At 41.5% G+C, this 20,536-nt stretch overlaps 2 protein-coding genes across 3 annotated transcripts; one reads left to right on the top strand and one right to left on the bottom strand.

The window, feature by feature from the left end:
• Positions 1 to 392: 392 nt before the first annotated feature.
• Positions 393 to 1,623, bottom strand: dnajc22 (DnaJ (Hsp40) homolog, subfamily C, member 22). The gene is made up of 3 exons (XM_041946681.1): positions 1,074 to 1,623; positions 698 to 990; positions 393 to 569 (listed from the first exon to the last, which is right to left on the bottom strand). Exons 1-3 carry the CDS (start codon positions 1,621 to 1,623, stop codon positions 393 to 395), a joined length of 1,020 nt encoding a protein of 339 aa, XP_041802615.1.
• A 1,902-nt stretch (positions 1,624 to 3,525) lies between these two features.
• Positions 3,526 to 18,745, top strand: lmbr1l (limb development membrane protein 1-like). 2 transcript variants are annotated; one of them, XM_041945103.1, is made up of 17 exons: positions 3,526 to 3,724; positions 10,267 to 10,351; positions 12,168 to 12,201; positions 12,554 to 12,693; positions 13,253 to 13,356; positions 13,457 to 13,580; positions 13,664 to 13,732; positions 13,822 to 13,886; positions 13,989 to 14,061; positions 14,168 to 14,254; positions 14,363 to 14,439; positions 14,888 to 14,965; positions 15,066 to 15,139; positions 15,373 to 15,463; positions 15,574 to 15,640; positions 16,222 to 16,383; positions 16,951 to 18,745. In XM_041945103.1, exons 1-17 carry the CDS (start codon positions 3,662 to 3,664, stop codon positions 17,034 to 17,036), a joined length of 1,479 nt encoding a protein of 492 aa, XP_041801037.1. In that variant the 5' UTR covers positions 3,526 to 3,661; the 3' UTR covers positions 17,037 to 18,745. The 2 variants fall into 2 exon arrangements, with proteins under 2 accessions (XP_041801037.1, XP_041801038.1); XM_041945104.1 differs by lacking the exons at positions 3,526 to 3,724; positions 10,267 to 10,351; positions 12,554 to 12,693; positions 13,253 to 13,356.
• The last annotated feature ends 1,791 nt before the right edge of the window (positions 18,746 to 20,536 follow it).

The raw sequence follows: 20,536 nt of genomic DNA, 5'->3' as shown, positions 1-20,536 counted from the left end.
CTAGTGGAGAGTGGAGGAGGAGGGTTATTTTACAGTTTCTCTTTCTCTTTGGCGTCTGGGTAATGTACCTTTAATACACATTTATTACATAACTAATCATTAATTTGCATTCACGCTGCAAAATTACAGGAGAGGTAAATGGCATTGGTAGTTACCCTACACATGAAAACTATTACACCTGTAGCACCACGAGGTGGCAGCACATTGCTGTTTGAGACCAACTCTGCCAAGTAACCAATCAGACATCTGTGTGATAATGTCAACACAATGCAAACCTCTGTGCATGCTCTTGATTTATGTGGCATGAATAGAAAATAATGACTGAAAACAATGTGATTAAGAGTGTCACTGTGCTACTGCAACTATTGAGCCTGGTCAGTAAGTAAGGACAGCTATTTGAACCGGTGAGGTCTGTGTCGCTGTAGAAGGACCTCATAAGCCTCATGGATCTTCATGAACATTGCTTCTGCATCCTTGCTGGGGTTGTGGTCTGGATGCCATGTCTTGGCCAGCTCCCTATAGCTGTGAGTGATCTCTTCAAGAGTGGCCTCTACTTCCAGTGACAATACCTGCAGCACAAATATATCCAGATTCACAGTTTGGAAATTCTGAGCAGTAATGTACAGTACACACTTGGAACTATAACTATCTCAATCCATCACTTATATAGGCTTTCCAGGTTTATGAGCTTGCTCACCTGCAGTGCCTCTTTTTCTCTCTCAGTGTACTCTTTGAGCAGTATTTCCAGCACCTTTTTCCAAGCCTCTTCATAGTACCCCCCTCCAGTAAGAAAACACAACATCCGGTATGGCATTAAAAGAATGTACTCCAACACACTTCTGAGCCAAGGCAGAAACCAGAAAATATCCAGCAGTGCTGCTACACAGTCCGACAGGTAGTACAGTGTGGCTGTGGTGTTGTGGAAAATACAGTAACCCAGCGGAGCAGAGAAGGCCAGCCAGGCCAGACCGAGCCTGTAAAGCCGTGGACCTGAACAAAAGACAGAAAACTATGTCATTTTAGTCACAACATGATGAAGGCGTAGCAGTTTCATAATTGTGTGACCTCTTCACCTAGTTCCTGTTTGCTCCCAGGTGCCCGTGGAGGTTTGAATCTGCGGTGCTGTGCAGCAGTGACAGTGGCAGCCAGGCTTATAGGGAGAGGTGATAAGGTGCTGCCATAGAATATTGGGGAAGTTATGAGACAAGCAGTCAACGTTTTTTGTAAATCTGAGGTCTGCTGGCCAGCACTAGACACCAGATGTACCCCTGCACCCACGCATAAAGGCAGAACGATCAAGTAGAAGAAACTGAGGGAGTTCAGTCCTATCAGAGCCACGGTGCCAAAATAGATCCCAACGCACACCTGTCCAGCAAATCTGACGGGACCTACAGCAGGAGGAACCATGGTGGGGCGTCTTTTTCTGTCGTTCTCTGCGTCTTGATTGGCCTCGCTGACATATGCAGGAATACGTATGACCTCTCTGACCCAGCCAAACCCAAACCCTCCCAGGGTTAGCATCCACAAAAGAGCATGGCTGTCTCTTCCTAAATATAAATGGTGCAGACCCAAAGGGCCACCTACTGCCCACAGGGCATAGGCTGCCATGACACTTTTCACCATCCTTTGGTCTGAGTGGATCAGTCCCTGCGCAGGTGAATATTAACCATCTATGATGAGTACCTGCAATGAAGAAACAGAAGAGTTTTGTCTTACACCAAAGTCCATAAATATTTATAGTTTAGTGGAAAGCTAAGCTAGCTGTCACTGTTTAAAGATGATATCATTCTCTCGAAATCCAGGATCAGTTGTTTATCATCAGTGTCATTTTGCTGTTTTTATTATAAAGAATGAAAAAAATATATTTCAATGTCCATGTTATGCCAATGACTATTTTACCAATTCTAAATTATGCGTTTGAGCCCATCTTTGATCACATCACACATTTTGATTGATCTGACCTATTTTTACTGTGTCATTTTCTCTATGATCCGTGTGCTGCTGGCATCTTAATGGCTGGCACACTCAAAGGGCTTCAGTGTCTGAGATCCAGTTCCCTGGTTGAATAATATATTACATAAGAGGAATTTATTTTAGCTCATGATGGGCATTGTCATTTTAAGTCATTACGTGATCCAAAACATAATAAACCGCCCATGTGTCACATGTTGTACAAAAAGTTAGACCCTGAGATGGTATGCACCAACCTTTCTTTATAGGCAAATCCACAGTTAATCCAAAGGCTGTGAGAATGACAGGCTGTTCTATTTATTGACCTTTTAAAATAAATATACATTTAAGACCTATTGGGTTTTGTCTAATCATAACTAGGTTACTTACTGAGACCACAACTTCAATCCATTCCGGTCCTTTCCGTAGCTGAAGTTAGTGCATGTTGTTGCAACAGTTGGACTTTGGATCATGGCAATGAAGTTACACTGCAGCCTCAATGCCCATTGTGTTTAGTTCCTTGGTCATCTGAACAGATAAGGTGAGGAAATGGTCTAAGGAACATTTGTTAGTCATAGGATATTGATGTAGGCGAAATGCTTCAAAGAGCGCTCTAATTTTTGCTGCAAACAGTTTAAAGAGGACTACATTGCAAGCAGTGACACACAAATTATATAGAAAATTAATTAAAGCTTTGTATTTAATTCCTGTGTGTGACAACAATGACAAAAATACGTTATGAGTAAAACTTTTACTTTCAAAGTAAGTATCTACTTAAAAGTACATAGACTGTGTAATATGAGGAAAACTTACTATAAGTATGAAAAAAAAGAGGCCTAGACTGAATGGCCCCAGCGTTATATTATTGTGTGTTTTGATGCTGGATTACACTTACTAATGCATTAACCAGCAAAGCGCACTTAATCTGGTTGTGGATCATATTTCAATTCTGTTGCGTAATTTAGTTCTACTGAATAACAGTGTGTCATATTTTCTATTGTCACCATGGCTTTTTAAAAAATTAATCTACAAAGTAGGTAGACCTCTATCTTCATCTTTGTGACAATGCATTTTCCAGCTCAACTCAACACTTCATTCTTGTTTAGTTTATTTAAAAAAAAAATCATTAAAATCACCACATTTGGATGCATGTGGTTTTTCACAAAGCATGAATAGTATGTGAAAAGTTGTGATCTGAAAAGGAACTAGTAACTATAGCTGTCAGATAAATGCAGTGGAATAAAAAGTACAGCATTAGGCTCTGGAGTTCAGCACAGTACTTGAGTAGATGTACTTAGTTACATTTCACCACTGCCACACAGCACGTGGCTGTAAAATACACGTGCACATCTTGAAGTAAATGAACATTATTATGTTTAATTGTCCCCTCTAGTATGTTCAGTATGTTGGATATGAATAACATAGATATGATAGTGACGCTGAGCTCGTCGTTCCAGAGATGATTGACAGCTACCTGTAGCGCTCTCCAGGCTCCCTGCAGTCTGTAGCCCCGCCCCCTGACGACCCCTCCTTTATTGTTTTCTCTATCAGAGCTGAGTGTAGCAGAAGGCTAGCTCAGCCGTTCGAATGCAGCCGGGCTAGCCAGCAGCACACCCACGGCATTCAGAGGAAGATGCCCCGTGTTTTAACTTTTTAACCATTTCCCCCCTCAGCGCTTTTAAGCCTGAGGATACTGTTATGGTTTCGGAGAATGGAAACGGACGACGTGTCGGTTAGAGAGCAACTTTTCCACAACCGTGTCCGGGAGACCATAGTAAGTAACGCTTTGCTAATGGAACCGTCGGGTTAATATTCATATGAGCGTCGCCTGTAACAATACAAACAGCCTCCTAATCAGTGCAAGAGCGCGACGACGTTTAATCAGCTAAGCGCTTGTTTCACGTGATTTATCGATTGTTCAGCCTTCAAATTTAAGTTGTCAAAGTTTCACATTTTCTGCACTGAACAATGCTATCTGGAGTATTGAGTTTAACGTGACTTAGGTCACGACTTTAACTTACATTGGTGTTTGAAAGTAGCTTGTCTGGCAACTAGCTTAACTTGTGTGCAGACGTTAATTATTGCAGGGTGCAGCTGGCCTTTAGGTAACACGCTGGAAGTGCGGCACAGGGACACCAAGGAGCCTGCACAGCATCTGTTTTTTTTCTATTGAGTTTGTAACGATGTGGGCCTCCTCTCAAATCTTCTTCTATCTGTCTGCCACGGGTTGTATTACCCTCCTGCGTATTTTCAGTGTTAGCTATACCGTCAATAAGGCATTTTACTGGTGCAGTTTCTCTCCCAGTGACTGACTCTGCTTTGTGTAACACCGACAGCCCACTGAACTTCAGACTTGCCATAGAGATAAGTTACAGCAAGCCACACTGATAACTGACCTTTAACCCTCAAAAGAAGTTAATTTTCTAATATTGAAGATATTGCTGTTACTGTGTACTGTAAGGGACAATGACAGACTATGTTTTCTGCTGCATATTTTAGAATCAGTGAATGACATATCAGTTTGTCATGATATGGTCCACTGTAACTTAGGGCTGCAAGCAACGATTATTTCCAGTGTCGATTAATGTGTTGATTAGTTTATCAATCAATGGATTAGTTGCTTGGTGAAAAACGTAGATCAGTGTTTCCCAAAGCCGAAGATGTCCTCAACCCCAGGATATTAGGTTTACTTTCATAGAGAAGTGAAGAAACCAAATATTCACAATTAAGATGCTTGAATAAGAATTTGGACATTTTTTTCTGAGAATGCTCAGACTAACTACTTGATCATCAAGATGTATGTAATGTTTGTTTTAAAATTAATGATCTCCTGTAGAGATTGAGCCATTACAGCAGTAAAGAGGAAAGAAGAAAGATTATGGGAAAAAGGAATGTGAAGCCAACATTAAGAACTGCATTATATTAAGGTGCCAACATTAACAACTGTGTCAGGGACACTTAATGGGACTGAACTATCATTGGGGTTGTTAGTTAGTTACCTTGCTTTTCCTGCTGTGACGACTCAAAATTTCTGCTGTGTATGAAGTCCATTGCGTTCAGTTGTAAAACACTCCTGTGCTAAATAATCTGAGGCTGTTTGGGATGTTTTTGAAATTGATTTGCTGCCACAAAAGTTATCAGTGACAAGATCAGTCAGACAGCATTAGGTATCACATGTAGAGCCAATTACATCTTCAAGGCGATACCATGTCAATGAGGGCTTTTCGTGGCACACATATTTTTTAAACAGTGTAGCTACTCATATAATTAACTTAACCACGCAACAAATAAAGTGCCCATATTTATTCTAATGCCCTTGTTCTGTCATTGTCCCTTTCACCTTAAGACCTAATGCTATTAGTCGACACCCCCTCCTTAAGCCACTGGCTGGCCTCAAGGCTCCAGCTTAATGTCTCTTCTCAGTGGCCTCACGCTGGCAAGCTGCATCTCTGGTTATTAATGGCTTTAGGCCAAGCTTATCATTGATCAGCTCATTTTGAATAGAAGAATATGTGGCAGCAGCATAAACACAGTTGTAGTATTTCACACAGCAAATGGATAGGCTGAACACAGTGAAAGATCAGATGGATAGCTACTGTAGATAGACAGATAGATGATGACAGCAGTGATAACATGCCAGAGAAAGAGAATGACTACTGATCACCTCTAAGCTGCAAACAGTCTCACCTTTTTTTGGCATATAGGGGAAATTTCTTACTGATCTTGTCTTTCAAACACTTTTGAAAATCATCTGATTATTAAAATTGTGGGTGTATTAAGCAAATTCTTACAATTACAGAGACCGAGATAGCCAATTTAACTATTTAGGGGAACCTGCTCCACAGTCACAGGACGTATAAGCTCTATAAACAATATCTGCATGAATGTATGAGTGGGCTTTGGTTGCATTCAGGTAAACAGTTGGCATGGAGAGCAAAAGAGGCAGAATGCACTGGCTGAATGTAATCTTGGAACCCATCAGCTATTGTCTGATGAAGATGTGGCTTTTTATTAGCTTTTTTTAGCCAAAATGTCATCTTCATGTCTCAAGTTGCTAATTGGACTGTAAGTAATGGCAGGCGCATGGCAGAAGAAGTCTTGGCACAGATAGTCACTATCTGGGTATCCGCTTGCTGCTCTGGAAGTCCTGAAACATTGGCCAATGGCCACAGAGGCTAAATTGTCTCTGATTTATGCCCATGGGGTCCGAGATAGCAGGACATACAATGCAAAAGCCAGGCCCTGTGGCCAGAGGAGAATCTGGTGTAAGGTCTCAGTGTTGAGAAGACAGGATGTCTCATTTACTTAATAATAGTATTCAGTGTAATATGTTGCTGGAGCACAGATAAATGGTAAAATTGTATGCTGGACTGGCAGAAAGAAATGGCAGTGTTTATGTGAAGTGTTGGCTTTATACATTTTTTAGTCAAAAGACTCACATCAGCATCTGGTGCCAGATTCCTGCAAGTCAACAGTAATTCTTTCTACATTATGAATAGGTAATATTGATAATATCTTATTTTGAAGAAACTACACCAAGTAAACCTGCAGCTCAAAATTCATACGCTGGCCAAATAGCTCACTAAGTGTTCTTTAAATGGATGACTAACTGAACATTTGATTACTGCCAAATGTCTGTCATCACTTAGCTGATGCTTCAAAGTAGATCATGTCAGACAAGGGCATCTGGCAAGTGTCACAAGCGCAGATTAAAGAAATTGTCTCCATGCGATGGTGTAAACATTAGAGCCAGGAGTACACACCCATAGCCTGCACCCTGATCCCAGAGGGATGTTCAATGATCAATTGACTAAAAGGTCATGATAAGTAGAGAAATGAGACGCCCAGCATCAGCACGGATTAAGATATCAAGTCACCCTGAGAAGAGTTGTTTGAGTACTGTGTTATCTATGAAAGATGTTGTTAATACTGATTAGAAAATGTAATAGTCCACTGCAGATCTTCTTAGAAGTGGCTTTCCGTAGGAGTTGAGAGAGAAGGCAGAGAGACAATAATGAACTATAATTTTGATTGAGTGCTAAATCAAATCTGCTTCACTTTCTTTTAGTCTATTTTTTAAGGAGATGCTGTGTGATGCCTTTTGTTGGAGAAAAAAAAATCACAGCACATTGTCACTGCTGTCATTCATTTTCTTTTCTCAAGGACACAAACTGGATTTTCAGCTACTTCACTGAATTTTTATATTATACTAAAATATCCAATGCTGGATGACACATTCCAGCAAACTAATCAGGTCTTCTGACACAACATACTGTAGCTGCCTACCTTCTTTTGGATTAGGATGCCTTTGTCCATGCAATATTTTAAGTTATTTCTGGCTGCTGAGTAAATCTTGAATAGGTTTTGCCTAATCTAGCCTCTTACTTGTAAACAAAGGCTGGCATGCTTTGCCTGAACGTGTTTAGCACGACAAGAGGCTAGGAGCCCCTGAAATAACACTTTGAGGGAGTTCACTTGACATTTTGCAAGGATGTGTGGTGCCACTGCCAGCCTTACTCTCCTTTGAACTATTACAGGAACTACAAGCTTAGGCAAGATGTGAAAACAGTTGAGCTCCATTGTTTTTTGCTTGGACCAGCACAAAGATGTTTAGGTTACTCCGTGAATTTTAAAATGCTCTGAAGTAACTGTGAACTGTGAACCCAGGGACTTTGTGTTCAACACAAAGATGTCCCTCTGAATACTTAATTCCTTTAAACAATCTTCTCAGTGGCCTGTCATGTGCTCCTAACTCTTAACATTGCCAATCAGCACGTGTCCCCACATACGTGGACTGAAAGGTTGTTATTCTGCCCCTCCACTTATTTCTCACCCTGTTCTCTTCCTTTGTTCCCTGCTTTTCCTTTTGTTGAATTAACCAGGGCATGGTCCTTGCCAAATTAGACGGCATTATTGAAAAATTATGCAGACTGAGCTGATTAGTTATGTACAGTCCATTGTTGTTTTTGCGATGTAGCTAGTAATCATGATCATTCCCGCTTACACAGTAAAACATTGTGCTTCAGATGAACTTTTATGTGAGTTTGAAAGAGTTTTCTAGCCATATACAACAATATAAGGCTGTCCAGTTAGGTGGGTCTAAGTACAGTGCGTCTGCAGAATATGTTTGACTTCTGACTTGAAATGTTGTAGCTTTGCAGTTACCACTGTTAAACAGTATTAGAGATATCATAAAGCAAAAGCACCAGGTTTCTCACATCAGCAGTTGAACTTGTCTTTTGAGGTTAACATTGATCTGCACGGATGCTTATGTGTTACTGCTTTTTTTCACTAGATTTTGTTTGCTTTCTAAAATGGGTCAACATCTTGCACCTCCAGCAACCATACAGGAGGAGGAGGGGTGTATGCCCACACCCCAACCCCATTTTATATTGTACCATATGTCCCAGTGATCTAGTTTAAAAAACCCTTTCTTGAATTTAGAATAATAGAAGCACTGATAAATGCACACTGTCTTACCATGAATAGTTTTGATGTGGCCCTCAACTGCTCTGGGGCTATGTTTTTAGTCCACACCCCATTTATTGGACAATACTACTGTAACTTAACTTTCATAAAAACCGGAATGCTTCAGATTTTCTCTTTGCTGTTTCAGTGAACTCAAAATGCTTGTGTTTGCATCCTTTCAAAGAAACTGGTTTTGCACCCTCAAGTGTGTTGTCACATATCTGTCATTCTCCTGAGAGCCTCTTTCTTTGTTTGTTGCTGTTGTTACCTGAGGGACAAACTGCTGCATGTGGTACATCTACCTGCTGCCCTTACCAGGCTCCCTCTGGGCTGCCTTGTGTAAATGTTTTGATCAGTGCTGGTGATCTGGCCACATATTTCATTCATCTCTCAGTCCAGCACTTTGGTGCACTGTATGTTCCCTGTCGAATGAAATGATATGGAATTTAATTCATGAGGATAAATCCTGATGTTGGTAACCGTGCGAGTTTCATTCAGCACCAATAGCAGGGAGGATTTTAATTTTAATTTTAGAACATTAATAGATATCAGCCTCAGCTATATTTTGATAACTCATGCCAACACAGCATACTAGGATGTTATGGGTACATACATGTACACATGATACACTACATGTATCATGATACACTGCCAGTGGTGGTGCATTCACATAATTTGGAATGGAATGTAGAGATGGGAACGAACCCCATGGGTATGTCCTTCCATTTTTAATAAGATGGTGATCGTCATTACTCAAAGTCAGAGTAATTTCCACTCTCAGTGAATGTTTCACCTACACAGCCAACATATAACATTGCTGACAGCATAGTCTTGTTTAGTGTTTTGATCAAAATGTTGAAATTCAGTAAGGAGCTTGTTTGCTATGGGAGGCATTTGTGTGGGAGAGGAGCTGCCAGACTCACATGGTTCGTTTGAATTTCTACTTTGCCCGGGGACGTTCCTGTTCAAAGCACCTGATCTGTGGCACAGAGCAGTGCACACACCCTGTAGCTCTCACAAGTTTTCATTGAGTTCTCACACTTGAAACAGAAGTTTAGCATTGTACACAGTTGTGTTTGGGATGTCTGTCAAGTTGTTTTCTGTGACGTCTCTTCAACACAGTCGAGACATATTTGAGTTTTGCTTTTAATTGTGTGCGTCTGAGCAATAGGTATGTGTTAGCAGATTGTCCACTTTGGACTGGAGTGGAGGTTGTATATTTTGGCTGAGATGTGGTTGTTTTCATTGAAGTTTCCTTATAGTAACTGTTTTCATGTTTTGTGCAATGGTCATACAAACCGTTGATGTCAGGCTTTGGGGTGAAATGTTGAGAGCTTTGCCAAACAACAGATTGCTGAGTGAATATAGGTTTAGCCTAAATTTGTTGGTAGATTTAGTGTAATGTCAGACAAAGATCTTTACAAGCAGTGGGGGGTATCTATCACTGGTATTAACCCCTCTTTCTTTTACTCCCCTTAATCCGTCCTCATTCATCACTATCACCCATTTCGCTCATTGTTGGAATAAAGTAATCCTTCAGGCTCCGTCTGTCGCTCTTGGTCTTGGCAAAAAGGTGAATGGTTTTGGCTGTTTGCATTTGTAGCAATACATAGCTGCTTTGTTTATTTCTTGCTGTTTATCTGCACAACACAAAACAGAATTATGTGAGAGGAACAATGTGTTGCTCATCAGTACTGGACAGAACGTGACCGTTTGTTGCCCTTGCGTTATGTGATTAGCTCCTTGAAACAAGGAATTGAAATAACACGATCTCCTTTTTTGGCCATGTTTTCGAACTGTGCAAGGCGAAAATGACCCAAACAAAATTCTTTTCTGTCTCTTCTGCAGATCTGTGTACTCCTGTTTACATGCCTTTACATAGTGTCCTACCTCATACTTACCCACTTCAAGAAGACTGCCGAGTTTGTCACAGGTGAGTTTTACAACCACTCTTAGATTTTAATAGGTGCACCACACAATGACTGGTCTGTGAAAAAGATTTACATCAAAAGGTTATGGAGAAAGGCCAGGAAAGTAATTGATGGTGTTGACAAGCATACTGACTACATTAGTGTTTTGGAAGTTTTAGTATGTAGGCCATGCTTTTCAAGAAAGCACAGGTGTTGTTCAGACACTACCCATTCTATTTTGAGTAAATAGTCTCTTATTTATAGTTGGCGGGGGGTAGATGGATGCAGGAGGCAACAGGGTCTGACTTTAGCCTCACTTGAAGATTCTTTGGAAACTTAGATGACTTTCAGACAAGCAAAAAGCTGAATATCGCCTACTCCACAAACATTGTGTTCATATTTTGAAATAGTTCTTCATTGCAAAAGAATTCTGACTTGCATGCTTCTGTACATTTATGCCTGTTTATTTTTGGATTTGATTAATAGCTATATTCTATGTTTGCTTATAAACATAGTCTAAGTTTACACACTGCCAGGATTGCAAATCTCAACCCAAGGCTCTGGACCTCGGCTAGAGGAATCCAGAGGTGCAGAAAGCGTGTTATGTAACATGCAACCACCTCTTCAGTGTCCCTGTGGATCAGGACGGTGGAGGGGCGGTGAAGAATGTTGCTACAAGATAAACAGAGTTGTGCTTTTGAGTTGTAGCATAAGACCCCTCTATTTAGGCTTTTATTTTTGTCACTAGAAACACTGGAAAAATATGTTTTGGTCAACACATTGTTGTCAGTGTGCTTTGTAGCTGACAAACAACCATTTGCATAAGTGAACCATATCTCATGTTCTTGGATCTGCAATGTGTTCTCTATTATTAAACAAAAAAATGTGCAGTGTGACTGGGCTGACAGTTACATAATAAATCCAATAACCGGCCACTATTGGAAGCAGATGTAGGATGTCTAACTAGTCAGGTCTCTCTGCTCTGCTGTGCCTGGGCTGGATTAGAACCTGGGAGTTGGCCAGCTCTTTTTTTGTTTTTTGTTTTTTTCTTTCTTTCTGTTTTTTTCAGAGGGGGGTGGAGGTCGGGGGACCTGCTATGCATTGGCCCACTGTTGTAAATGTTGTCTGTGTTGCAACAACAGAACAGTTGTGCCCTACAGCAAGATGACGATTGTGAAATACCACTCAACAGGGTTGTTTTTGACAGAGTGGCCAAGAACTGGTTTTCACTCCTCAGGGTTAACCTCATTATTAAACAGCTGTGCCAACATTTGTATTGGAAGAAGTTACAGTGTACAGTGGTGGACATTACTTGGAAAGCAACAGCAGTTCATACTGTACAGGTGTAGAACTCTATTGCATTTTGATACTCAACAGCTTTCTTTTGGGTTTTTGAGGGTTCGGGGTATACAGTAACATTTACAGAAGAGTCCCTTTGATATTCTTAATACTACACTCTTTGCAGTGTCCTACCCATGTGTAATTCAGTTTTTACTGGAGTCTTGGTCTTGCCTGAACAGAATGTTCCTAACATGCTTGTCCCCAACCCACTCCCCACTCTGAGACCAGTGAGACTTATTTTTTCATCCTCTTGTGGACTGCTTCTAATACTGCTATATCTGTACAGACACACACACTGTCCCAGACAGCGTATATCTTTCATGTGACGACACAGACTTGTTATCTAACATTTCATAACTCTGTTGGAGTTATAGAAAATAAGTTATATTTATATCTGTGTCAACTTACTCGTGTTAAACCATAGATGTCAAGCTATATACAAGTCTGAATCACTGTTGTAATAGATCTGATCCCACTTGTTTCTCTGCTCTGTTTCAGATGATATTGAAGATGCCACTGTCAACAAAATTGCGTAAGTGCAAACCACTAAAGATTGACTGACCCATGGTAATCTGTTGTCACTCCCTCACTTTGATTATTGTCAGTGTGAATGGTTGAGCACATACTTTTTGTCAACGTGACATGTAGTGGCCTGAGACCAGCTGGCTGTACATTTATTGCCCTGCCTTGTGTGCACCCGTACGGTTATGTAGTTGTTGGTCGCGATGGAGGCACGTCAGTGTTACTCTGCCCTTTGTCCCTACACGTTGGCACTGTATTACCTTATCCCGGACCACCCTAACCTTTCCCCTAGGCTGTGCTGTTCGGCTAAACACAAACGCACATGTGACCTCACTGATGGCTTCTCTGTTTCCTCCTCCCAGGCTGTGGTTGTGTACGTTCACTCTGTCTGTTGCAGTGTGTGCTGTGCTCCTTCTCCCAATATCCATTCTGTCCAACGAGGTGCTGCTCACCTTCCCACAGAGCTACTACATGCAGTGGCTCAATGGATCTCTTATCCACGGTACATCTCTTTTAGTTGACAGTTGAAACATGTCAAACAACAGCAGGCATTACCTTCTGAAACTGGATCAGATTTTCTGAGGATCACTGGTAATAGCCTCCTAATCAATACAGTGCAGGCCTGTGTCCTAACAGATCATTATTATGGATAGAGTGGCTGTGACCTTGCTTTTTTTTAAGTGGTCCAATTGTTTACCAACTTCTGCTGTTCACCTCAGTCAAGCCATCCAACTCCAACTGAATAAGGTTTTTTTTCAGTTCGTCATATAAGACATAAAGTAAATGTTTAAGAAGCCCCAAAGTAAACCAGGCCTGTGTTCATGTGAGAAACATTCTGATGATAATCTCAGCTTTTCTAAAGGATTTCTAAATTCCATTTTAATTGTTGCACATTGTTGTTTATTGGCACATGTGCCTCGTCACACTACACTGCTTGGCAGGACTATTCCTCACAGTGGTTAACAGTGGTACTGCCAAAATGCTTCACTGCAGTTTTGACCCAAGTGAATGTTTGCACTGCAAACTAACATTTGAAACATCTCTCTCGCCTCTGCTGTTAGGCTTGTGGAACCTAGTTTTTCTTTTCTCCAATTTGTCCCTGGTCTTCCTCATGCCCTTCGCCTACTTCTTCACGGAGTCTGAGGGATTTGCAGGGTCTAAAAAGGTACCAGTTTTGGTATTCCCTCACAACGACTCTCAACTCCAAGACCATATAATAAATTGGCAGTATCTGTGAACCTGTTGATCTGTTTTGTTTTGTGTAGGGGGTTATGGCACGGGTGTACGAAGCAGTAGTGCTGCTGTTGCTGCTGGCTCTGCTTGTGCTGGGCATTGTGTGGGTGGCATCAGCCCTCCTCCACGACAACATAGCCAGGAAGAGCCTCTACGGTGAGTCACATGCATTATAGATCGCTCAGTGACAACTGGTTTTACAGTTTGTTTTAAAGTTGCTCATACTCTTTGAATTTCAGACCTGTGGGAGTATTACCTTCCCTACCTGTACTCAGGAATCTCTCTGTTTGGAGTATTGCTGCTTTTGTGTAAGTATATCTCAATCACAATTAACTAGCAGCTATAAACTGTAGCATATGACACTTGCATATCAGCGTCTGTGTGTTTGTCTCCTCAGTGTGCACTCCCTTTGGGTTGTCCCGAATGTTCAGTGTAACTGGCAGCCTATTGGTCAAACCACGGGTGAGTAAACCAGTAACGAGCGCAGAGAGCAGCCTTTACATTTGTGGCTTGTGGCCGTGAACTGTAGTTTCCCAGTTGATTGACGCCTCTTGTCCCCCTCAGCTGTTGGAGGATGTAGAGGACACTTTGAGCTGCACCAGTTTTGAGGAAGACTCGCTCTCCAGGAAACTGAACTGTGAGTGCGTCATCGTAAACACACTCCTTTGCCATTTTCTGATGATTCAATTTAAAGTGAACTGATTGACTTTTTGTCTCCACCGCGTGCTGTTGTCTGATTCAAGGTGGCAATACATCATGCTGGGTCAAGCTGAACATGGAGGCGATGAAAAAGGAGTACCAAACAGTTCGGAGCAAGCGCATCGCCCTGGGTAAGATTGACTGAACAGGCTGCTCCCTGCTGGCCTTCTTTCACAGTGACTACATTGTATAGTCATTTGTTGCTTTTCTCTCATTTTTTCTTCTTGCTTTCCTCACAGAAATGCGTAGGAAAGCGTCCCCATGGCAGCGAAACCTGGGCTATCCACTGGCTATGCTTGTGCTCCTCGCATTGACGGTACTTGCTACTTTATTCATATATGTATTCTCATGGGCTGTTTTAACTCTGAAAATGCTTATTTTAACTGTCATGTTTTCAAGGTCGGAAATCTTCTTGAATTCAAATATACTCCTTGAAAAATGCTTGATTTTCAACATAATCTGGTGTTTCATCTACAAAGAGACTCATGTAAACCACAAATATTTTAATGTTTGAAATGAAATTATCATTTCATCATATTAGTCTGTTGTCTCCTGGGGTTGAAATTAGCAAGCAATAAATAATCCTGATCAAAACATCTAATCAATGTTAATATGAACAACAGGTAAAATAAACGATTATGTACATTGATTTCTGTGGCTGTATAGGAATTCTGTAAGTGCTTGAATTATACTCTTAAAAAGCTGTCTGAACCCTGTCATTTATTATATTAGTTGTTGTATAATAACTGTGCATGTCACCTTAGGTGATGTGTGTCCTCATGGTCTGTTTCAATGTGCTGGAGTTGCTCCTGGATGAGACGGCTATGCCCAGAGGAATGGAGGTGAGGATTTATCCAGAAAGAACTTGTGAACATTTCATGCACGGTGTGCCACATCCAGTCATCTGTGTTCACTGGAGATTGTTATTTTTGTGTGTTTTAGGACCCTCACCTGGGGATGGCCTCCTTTTCCATGTTCGGCTCACTGGGCGCCGCAGTTCAAGTAGTCCTTATCCTGTATCCTTTATCCCATTCACCTATGAGTGGGTGCATACTGGGTTAACTCTTTCTGTCCATTTGCCTGTGACTGAGCCACTTACAGACCCCTTGATATTTGACAAGGATGTGATGTAGAGTCATGCTCTTACATTCAAACATTAAACATTTCAAACTCACTTTCTGGATCCTATTTGCCATCTCTGTGAATATATTAGTCTTCTCTCCAGTGTTGTCCTTAAAATGAATTTCAGCTATCTGATGGTGTCGTCAGTGGTGGGCTTCTACAGTTCTCCTCTCTTCACTGGCCTCCTGCCTCGTGCACAGGACACCAACCTCACTCAGGTATCTGACAGCTAACCTTTACGTGTTCTTATCTCGCTGGATATAACCAGAAGCTGGTGATGTCCTGCGTTTACTCCTTTTAGTAACCTCTACATTTCTGTTGATTTCAGATCATTGCAAACTGCGTGTCACTGCTTATCCTGAGCTCAGCGCTGCCAGTCTTTTCACGCACACTTGGTAAGAACATGTCATCAATGGCAAATGCAGCATTTATCGGAGACTACAGCTGTGTCTCAATTACACACACCACGCTAATTCTTGTGTTGAGTACGTAGTTGGTGACAGCATTAAATTCTGCTTTTAAAAATGAATGATCTTGGCGGATCATCTTGAGTGTGTTGTTGAGTTTACACTATTGTTCCCCAATGCAATACACAAATGAAAGTAGTTAGCTGCTGCTTTTCCATTATAATAATGGATGGTGATGAGACAGTTCAAAGAAGATCTTGGAAAACAGAAGAATCTGGAAAAACAGTCTACTCTTTCTCTTTGAAGCTACGTAGATATCTTGTATAACAACCATAAAATAGTACACTTTGTCAGCTCTTATATAGCACATATGTACAGTTAGTATGGAATTAAATAGCATCTGGTGCGTAATGTCAGGAGTTGCTGAATCAACATTTTACTTGTAGTTTTAGTAATGCCCACAAGAGGGCGATTGTATGCCATGAATACTGTAGCTGCAGGTAAGACCTGGTTTGGGCGGTTGATTCTCAATTGACACATGTTCTTTTGCTTCTGTTCCACCATGTTAGGGATCACCCGCTTCGATCTACTGGGAGACTTTGGTCGGTATAACTGGCTTGGGAACTTCTACATCGTGTTCCTGTACAATATGCTGTTTGCTGGTCTCACTTCTGCCTCCCTGATCAAGACAGTCACCTGGGCAGTACAGAGAGAGCTCATCCGTGCCTTTGGTCAGTCTATTTTCATTTTTATTTTAAGAAGGAAGGTGAAAGTACTTTGTATGCACATGTTTTTGTGTCTGCGGGATAGCGTTGTTCTGAAATTCATTGCACTTTGGGTAGCTGTGTCATAAGTTTTCCCACCTTTGGCCCCATTTCCCTATGGGCTGGTCTCTCTTCCTCAGATAGAAAGAATACAATCCTTTCAGGAAAGTGTAAAGGGACAAGAGGAGAGTCGGGTCCCCTTGGGGACCTTCAGGCACACCGCCCTGGACCCCTCGCAGCACACACGCCCTCTACCCCTCCACCCAACACAAACAACCCTCAGAGCATGGACACGCCAAACACACACATACACGCAATCCCCTTCCTCGCAGTACAGATAGCATCTCTACACCATGGCAGCTCTCCTGCACTTTCCCATTGCCTCCCAACTAACTTTTGTTCCATGATTAATAGACTTTCATTTCACCTAAATCACTATATTTTTTTCTTAGCTTTACAAGTTTACCGCTCCACCTTGTGACTGTACATGATGTTATGGTCCTTTTATCTTTTTTTTTTTTTTTTTTTTTGCAGGTCTTCACCGGCTGCCTTTAACTGTGTCGCGCTCCACCGTCCCCTTCAGACTCCTCCTGGCCAGTGGACTGTCTAAAATCCAGTGACTTTTCCACCTCATCACTGCCTTTCCTAACCATTTAGAAACTGAGCCACTTCAAATGTTTACCAGTTGGATTAAAGGCATAGGCAATCAGTCCCTTTGCCAGTTGGTACATGGGTCGGATCGCCCTGTGTGAAGAGACTGGAGAAGACGATGAGTCAGTCTGCACTGTGTCCAGTGGGAGCTCTGCTTAAAGATGTGTTTAATGACCAATATATCAGAGTCCAAATTTGTGCAGTTATTTGACTGCAAGGACAAGTACTGGTACAAGCGGTTAAGTTACAGCTGGATCGAGGGGAAAGGGGGTTTAAGTCATGTTGGCAGTCCTGCCATAATGGACAAAAAAACGGAGCAGTCCCCCCACAAAACTTGATGCCTAATGAAAAGAGGATCCGGTGGAGAGCCGTTGCTCTGTTGACACATGTGAAAGTCAGCAGAGTTATTTTGAAATATCACATTGTAACTGTGACATAATTTCCTCTTCCTGCTCCAGGTCGATTGAGTGCTCTCTCTTTCTCCCTGGCTTCCCCACACTTTTCCTCTCTTAGGTTGTATCACTATTTTAAGATTGGGAATCTTACTTCCATGTGTTCAGTGGGCCAGTCTGCACTAGTGTTATGTTAATTAATGAGAGGAAGTTGGTATTGGGAGCAAAGAGGACGCAGAGTACCTTGTCTGTATGGATGCTCAGGTTACTCAAATATGAGAGTGAGGTAATAGTCTCAGTGTTGGAGCTCTTTTACAAACTCAGTTTAGTAGAATTAAGAGCATTTTCTGTGGAGATTTATCATTGAGCAGGGTTTTTGCTTTTGTAGAGGACATTAAGCTTACTGAGGCAGGATTGTTCATTGATTTTAAAAAGTAGACCTAAAAAGAAAGCTTTACACTTTGTCTTATGCAAGGCTTTTGAATGCCATGTGACACTCATTTGGAGGAACTTCTGCCTTTGACCAATCAAACTGTGAATTATTAAGAATTTTTGTGGGGAAGTGCAATATTTTGTGAGCAAAAGCACACTTTTTAACTGTGCCAAAAGTCACTTCTAAATTTTCTGTATGCTTTTAATTTTCTGTGAAACCCCCCCATCTCATTCCTCGTTGTTGGGTTGAATTGTTCAAATAGTTTTGGAATGTTTTCAAAAAGCAGATGTGACTATCAATCCTTTCTGATGTTTTATATTTTAGTGATCTACTTAAATTCTGTCATATTTATCGGCCGTATCTCATCATCCTCATTGCGTTGGTGATCCTGTGTCACCGTTTGCCTTTGCTGCTGTATCAGCAGGTTATTAGCTGTTGGTTTGACCAGCAGGGGACAGTGTCTTGCAAACACCAGCCTCTGTATTGTGTGAGTCTCTCTCTCTCTATCACACATTAGTTGTTTTATGTATTGTATACAGAGCACTCTTATGTTTTACTCATTTCACTGTTTACGGGAATTTTCCTTTGGTTTTTGGGAACACAAATTTTGTAATTTACTGTTTTTTATTATTATTTATGGGCATTTTGGGATCTATACTTCACATGTTGAGTCATTACTATTAGGACTTTTAACAGTTTAAAATGTTGAATGTGCAGTTGAGGCAAAAAAAAAGATCTTTAGAGTTGCTCTCAAAGATAAAAAACAGCAGGTTTATTGTTTGTCTTTGAAATGCTCTGATGTTTCAGGTTTTTAACCATCATTGTATTGAGGAAAGGAATAAAAATCCAGGGTTTTTAACTTCTTGGTGTCTTTTTGGATGCACATCAAGTCTACTTTTACTGAAAGCTGTTTCTTTGATGCTGTTAACATGCTTGTTACATTTTCTGAAATGTAGCTACATTGTGAGTGATCTGACGTGGCCTGTCGTGGGTGTGTGTGGTTGGTGAGGGCATCTGTCTTCTACGTCCCTCCACCCTTTTGTTGCACTTCTTTAATCAGCAGCAGAAGAAAGCCATATTTTGGCCTGTCTGTCAACAGTGTCCAGCCGCGACGCCACTACAGCCGCAGCCCACGCTTTCCCCACTTCGATGCGACTGCCAGATAAAAACCCTGCAAATCAGGAGGAGAAGCGCCACTCGCTCACATTCACTCCTTCACGTCCCCACAACCCACCCACCTCCTTTCTTCCATCCCTTTTCTTTGCCTATTGTTCATTTCCTCACCTCCTTTTTTCTGAAGTCAGTTCAAGAAAACCCCAGCTCTGATTAATTTCTCCCTCTTGATTTTTGTTTGCATTTCTTGTTTTGTTTCGTTGGATGTTTTAATTAAGCTTATTTGGTTTAGGTTTTGTTTTGCACTGCGTTTCCTTCGCTGAAAGGAAATGAACTCAAATGTCGCCGTAACATTACTTGCACATCTGGAGACTGGTTGCTCTCTGAGGAAGTGACACATACAGTAAGCCAGAATACAAGGTGTGTGTTTGAGAGAGTGGTTAGTGCATTATCGGTGCGTCTTGAAAGAAGAGTTTGTTCAATGTGATTAATGTTTGAACAAAGCCAGGCTGATGGTGCTGTGATTCAAAGAGCCAAAACCAATTCGAGAAATTCAATTTCGAGCCATTATTCACTTTATTCTTTGGAACGTGGCCTGAAAAGCACGTTTAGTACAGTACTTAAATATTGCTAGCAGATGCTAAGCGAATAAAAACCCTTCCTGCAGAAAAAAAAATGAGTGAATGGCATGAGTCTGATCCCCCATCCCCTGAAATGATGCTAAAACTGTATGAATCACACTATGTTACACTTTGGAGAAATCGTGTACAGTTTCAATCAGGGGCTTATTAAAGAACCAAATTGGATTTTTCTCTGTTAATGTACATTGTGTACAATAAGCAATTCCACATCTGACTTAACCTTGGATTTAGTTAGAGAAACACCGGGTTGCACCTCTCCCCGCAGCAAAATATAAAGGTCGATAGCAGTGCAATCAAAGTGTCCCAGCAGTCCCACTGGGTAACACTCTCTATTGGACGAGTTGTCGGGCATATCGGGGACAAGGCGGGAGACGGCCGGCTTGTAATGGGATGAGATAGGCTATCTTTATTGTCAAAACATACGAATGAAGTTGGGGGAAAGACACAGATTAGCTTTCCTGACAGTCGGCCTTTTGAAGTTCATGCCAAAGTGCATTAGGGGCTGTTATTCCCTCGTTTTGTGCGCTTGCAAATACAGAAGCACTCACAGGAAAAGGCGAGACTTGCCCGCTAATCAACTGATAATGGGTCACGCTGTCCGTTTGCCGTAGCTGCCCGCCATCCTGCGTGCACACTCGCGGCACACTTGCTTCACACAGTTGACTGGCGCGGGCCTTTGTTTCATTGGCTACCTCTGGTTGACTGACGTGACCTGGGTTTTTAGGAAATAATCTGTAATATTGCAACTTAATTTAATTCTCGCTCTTAACGTATATACAGCATATAATTTATACAATGTAAATGATCTTTTCTGGGGGGGGCGGGGGTGAGATTCACAAAACAAGGTACAGCATCATACCTGACCTTTGACCTGCTTGTCTGGTGCCAGG

Source organism: Chelmon rostratus, chromosome 10 (genome assembly GCF_017976325.1).
Source record: "Chelmon rostratus isolate fCheRos1 chromosome 10, fCheRos1.pri, whole genome shotgun sequence".
NCBI classification, from domain to species: domain Eukaryota; kingdom Metazoa; phylum Chordata; class Actinopteri; order Chaetodontiformes; family Chaetodontidae; genus Chelmon; species Chelmon rostratus.
Note: the sequence above shows the minus strand (reverse complement) of the source record. Positions and strands in the feature narration are given on the sequence as shown.

Excerpts from the sequence above, each read along its gene's own strand:
- dnajc22 (XM_041946681.1), bottom strand. The coding sequence starts at position 1,623 with ATGGTGAAAAGTGTCATGGCAGCCTATGCCCTGTGGGCAGTAGGTGGC. Across the intron at positions 991-1,073 it reads TGGGAGCAAACAGGAACTAG|GTCCACGGCTTTACAGGCTC; the intron begins GTGAAGAGGTCA and ends TCTTTTGTTCAG. Across the intron at positions 570-697 it reads GAGAAAAAGAGGCACTGCAG|GTATTGTCACTGGAAGTAGA; the intron begins GTGAGCAAGCTC and ends TTTGTGCTGCAG.
- lmbr1l (XM_041945103.1), top strand. The coding sequence starts at position 3,662 with ATGGAAACGGACGACGTGTCGGTTAGAGAGCAACTTTTCCACAACCGT. Across the intron at positions 12,202-12,553 it reads GCCACTGTCAACAAAATTGC|GCTGTGGTTGTGTACGTTCA; the intron begins GTAAGTGCAAAC and ends TCCTCCTCCCAG. Across the intron at positions 13,581-13,663 it reads AGCCAGGAAGAGCCTCTACG|ACCTGTGGGAGTATTACCTT; the intron begins GTGAGTCACATG and ends TTTGAATTTCAG.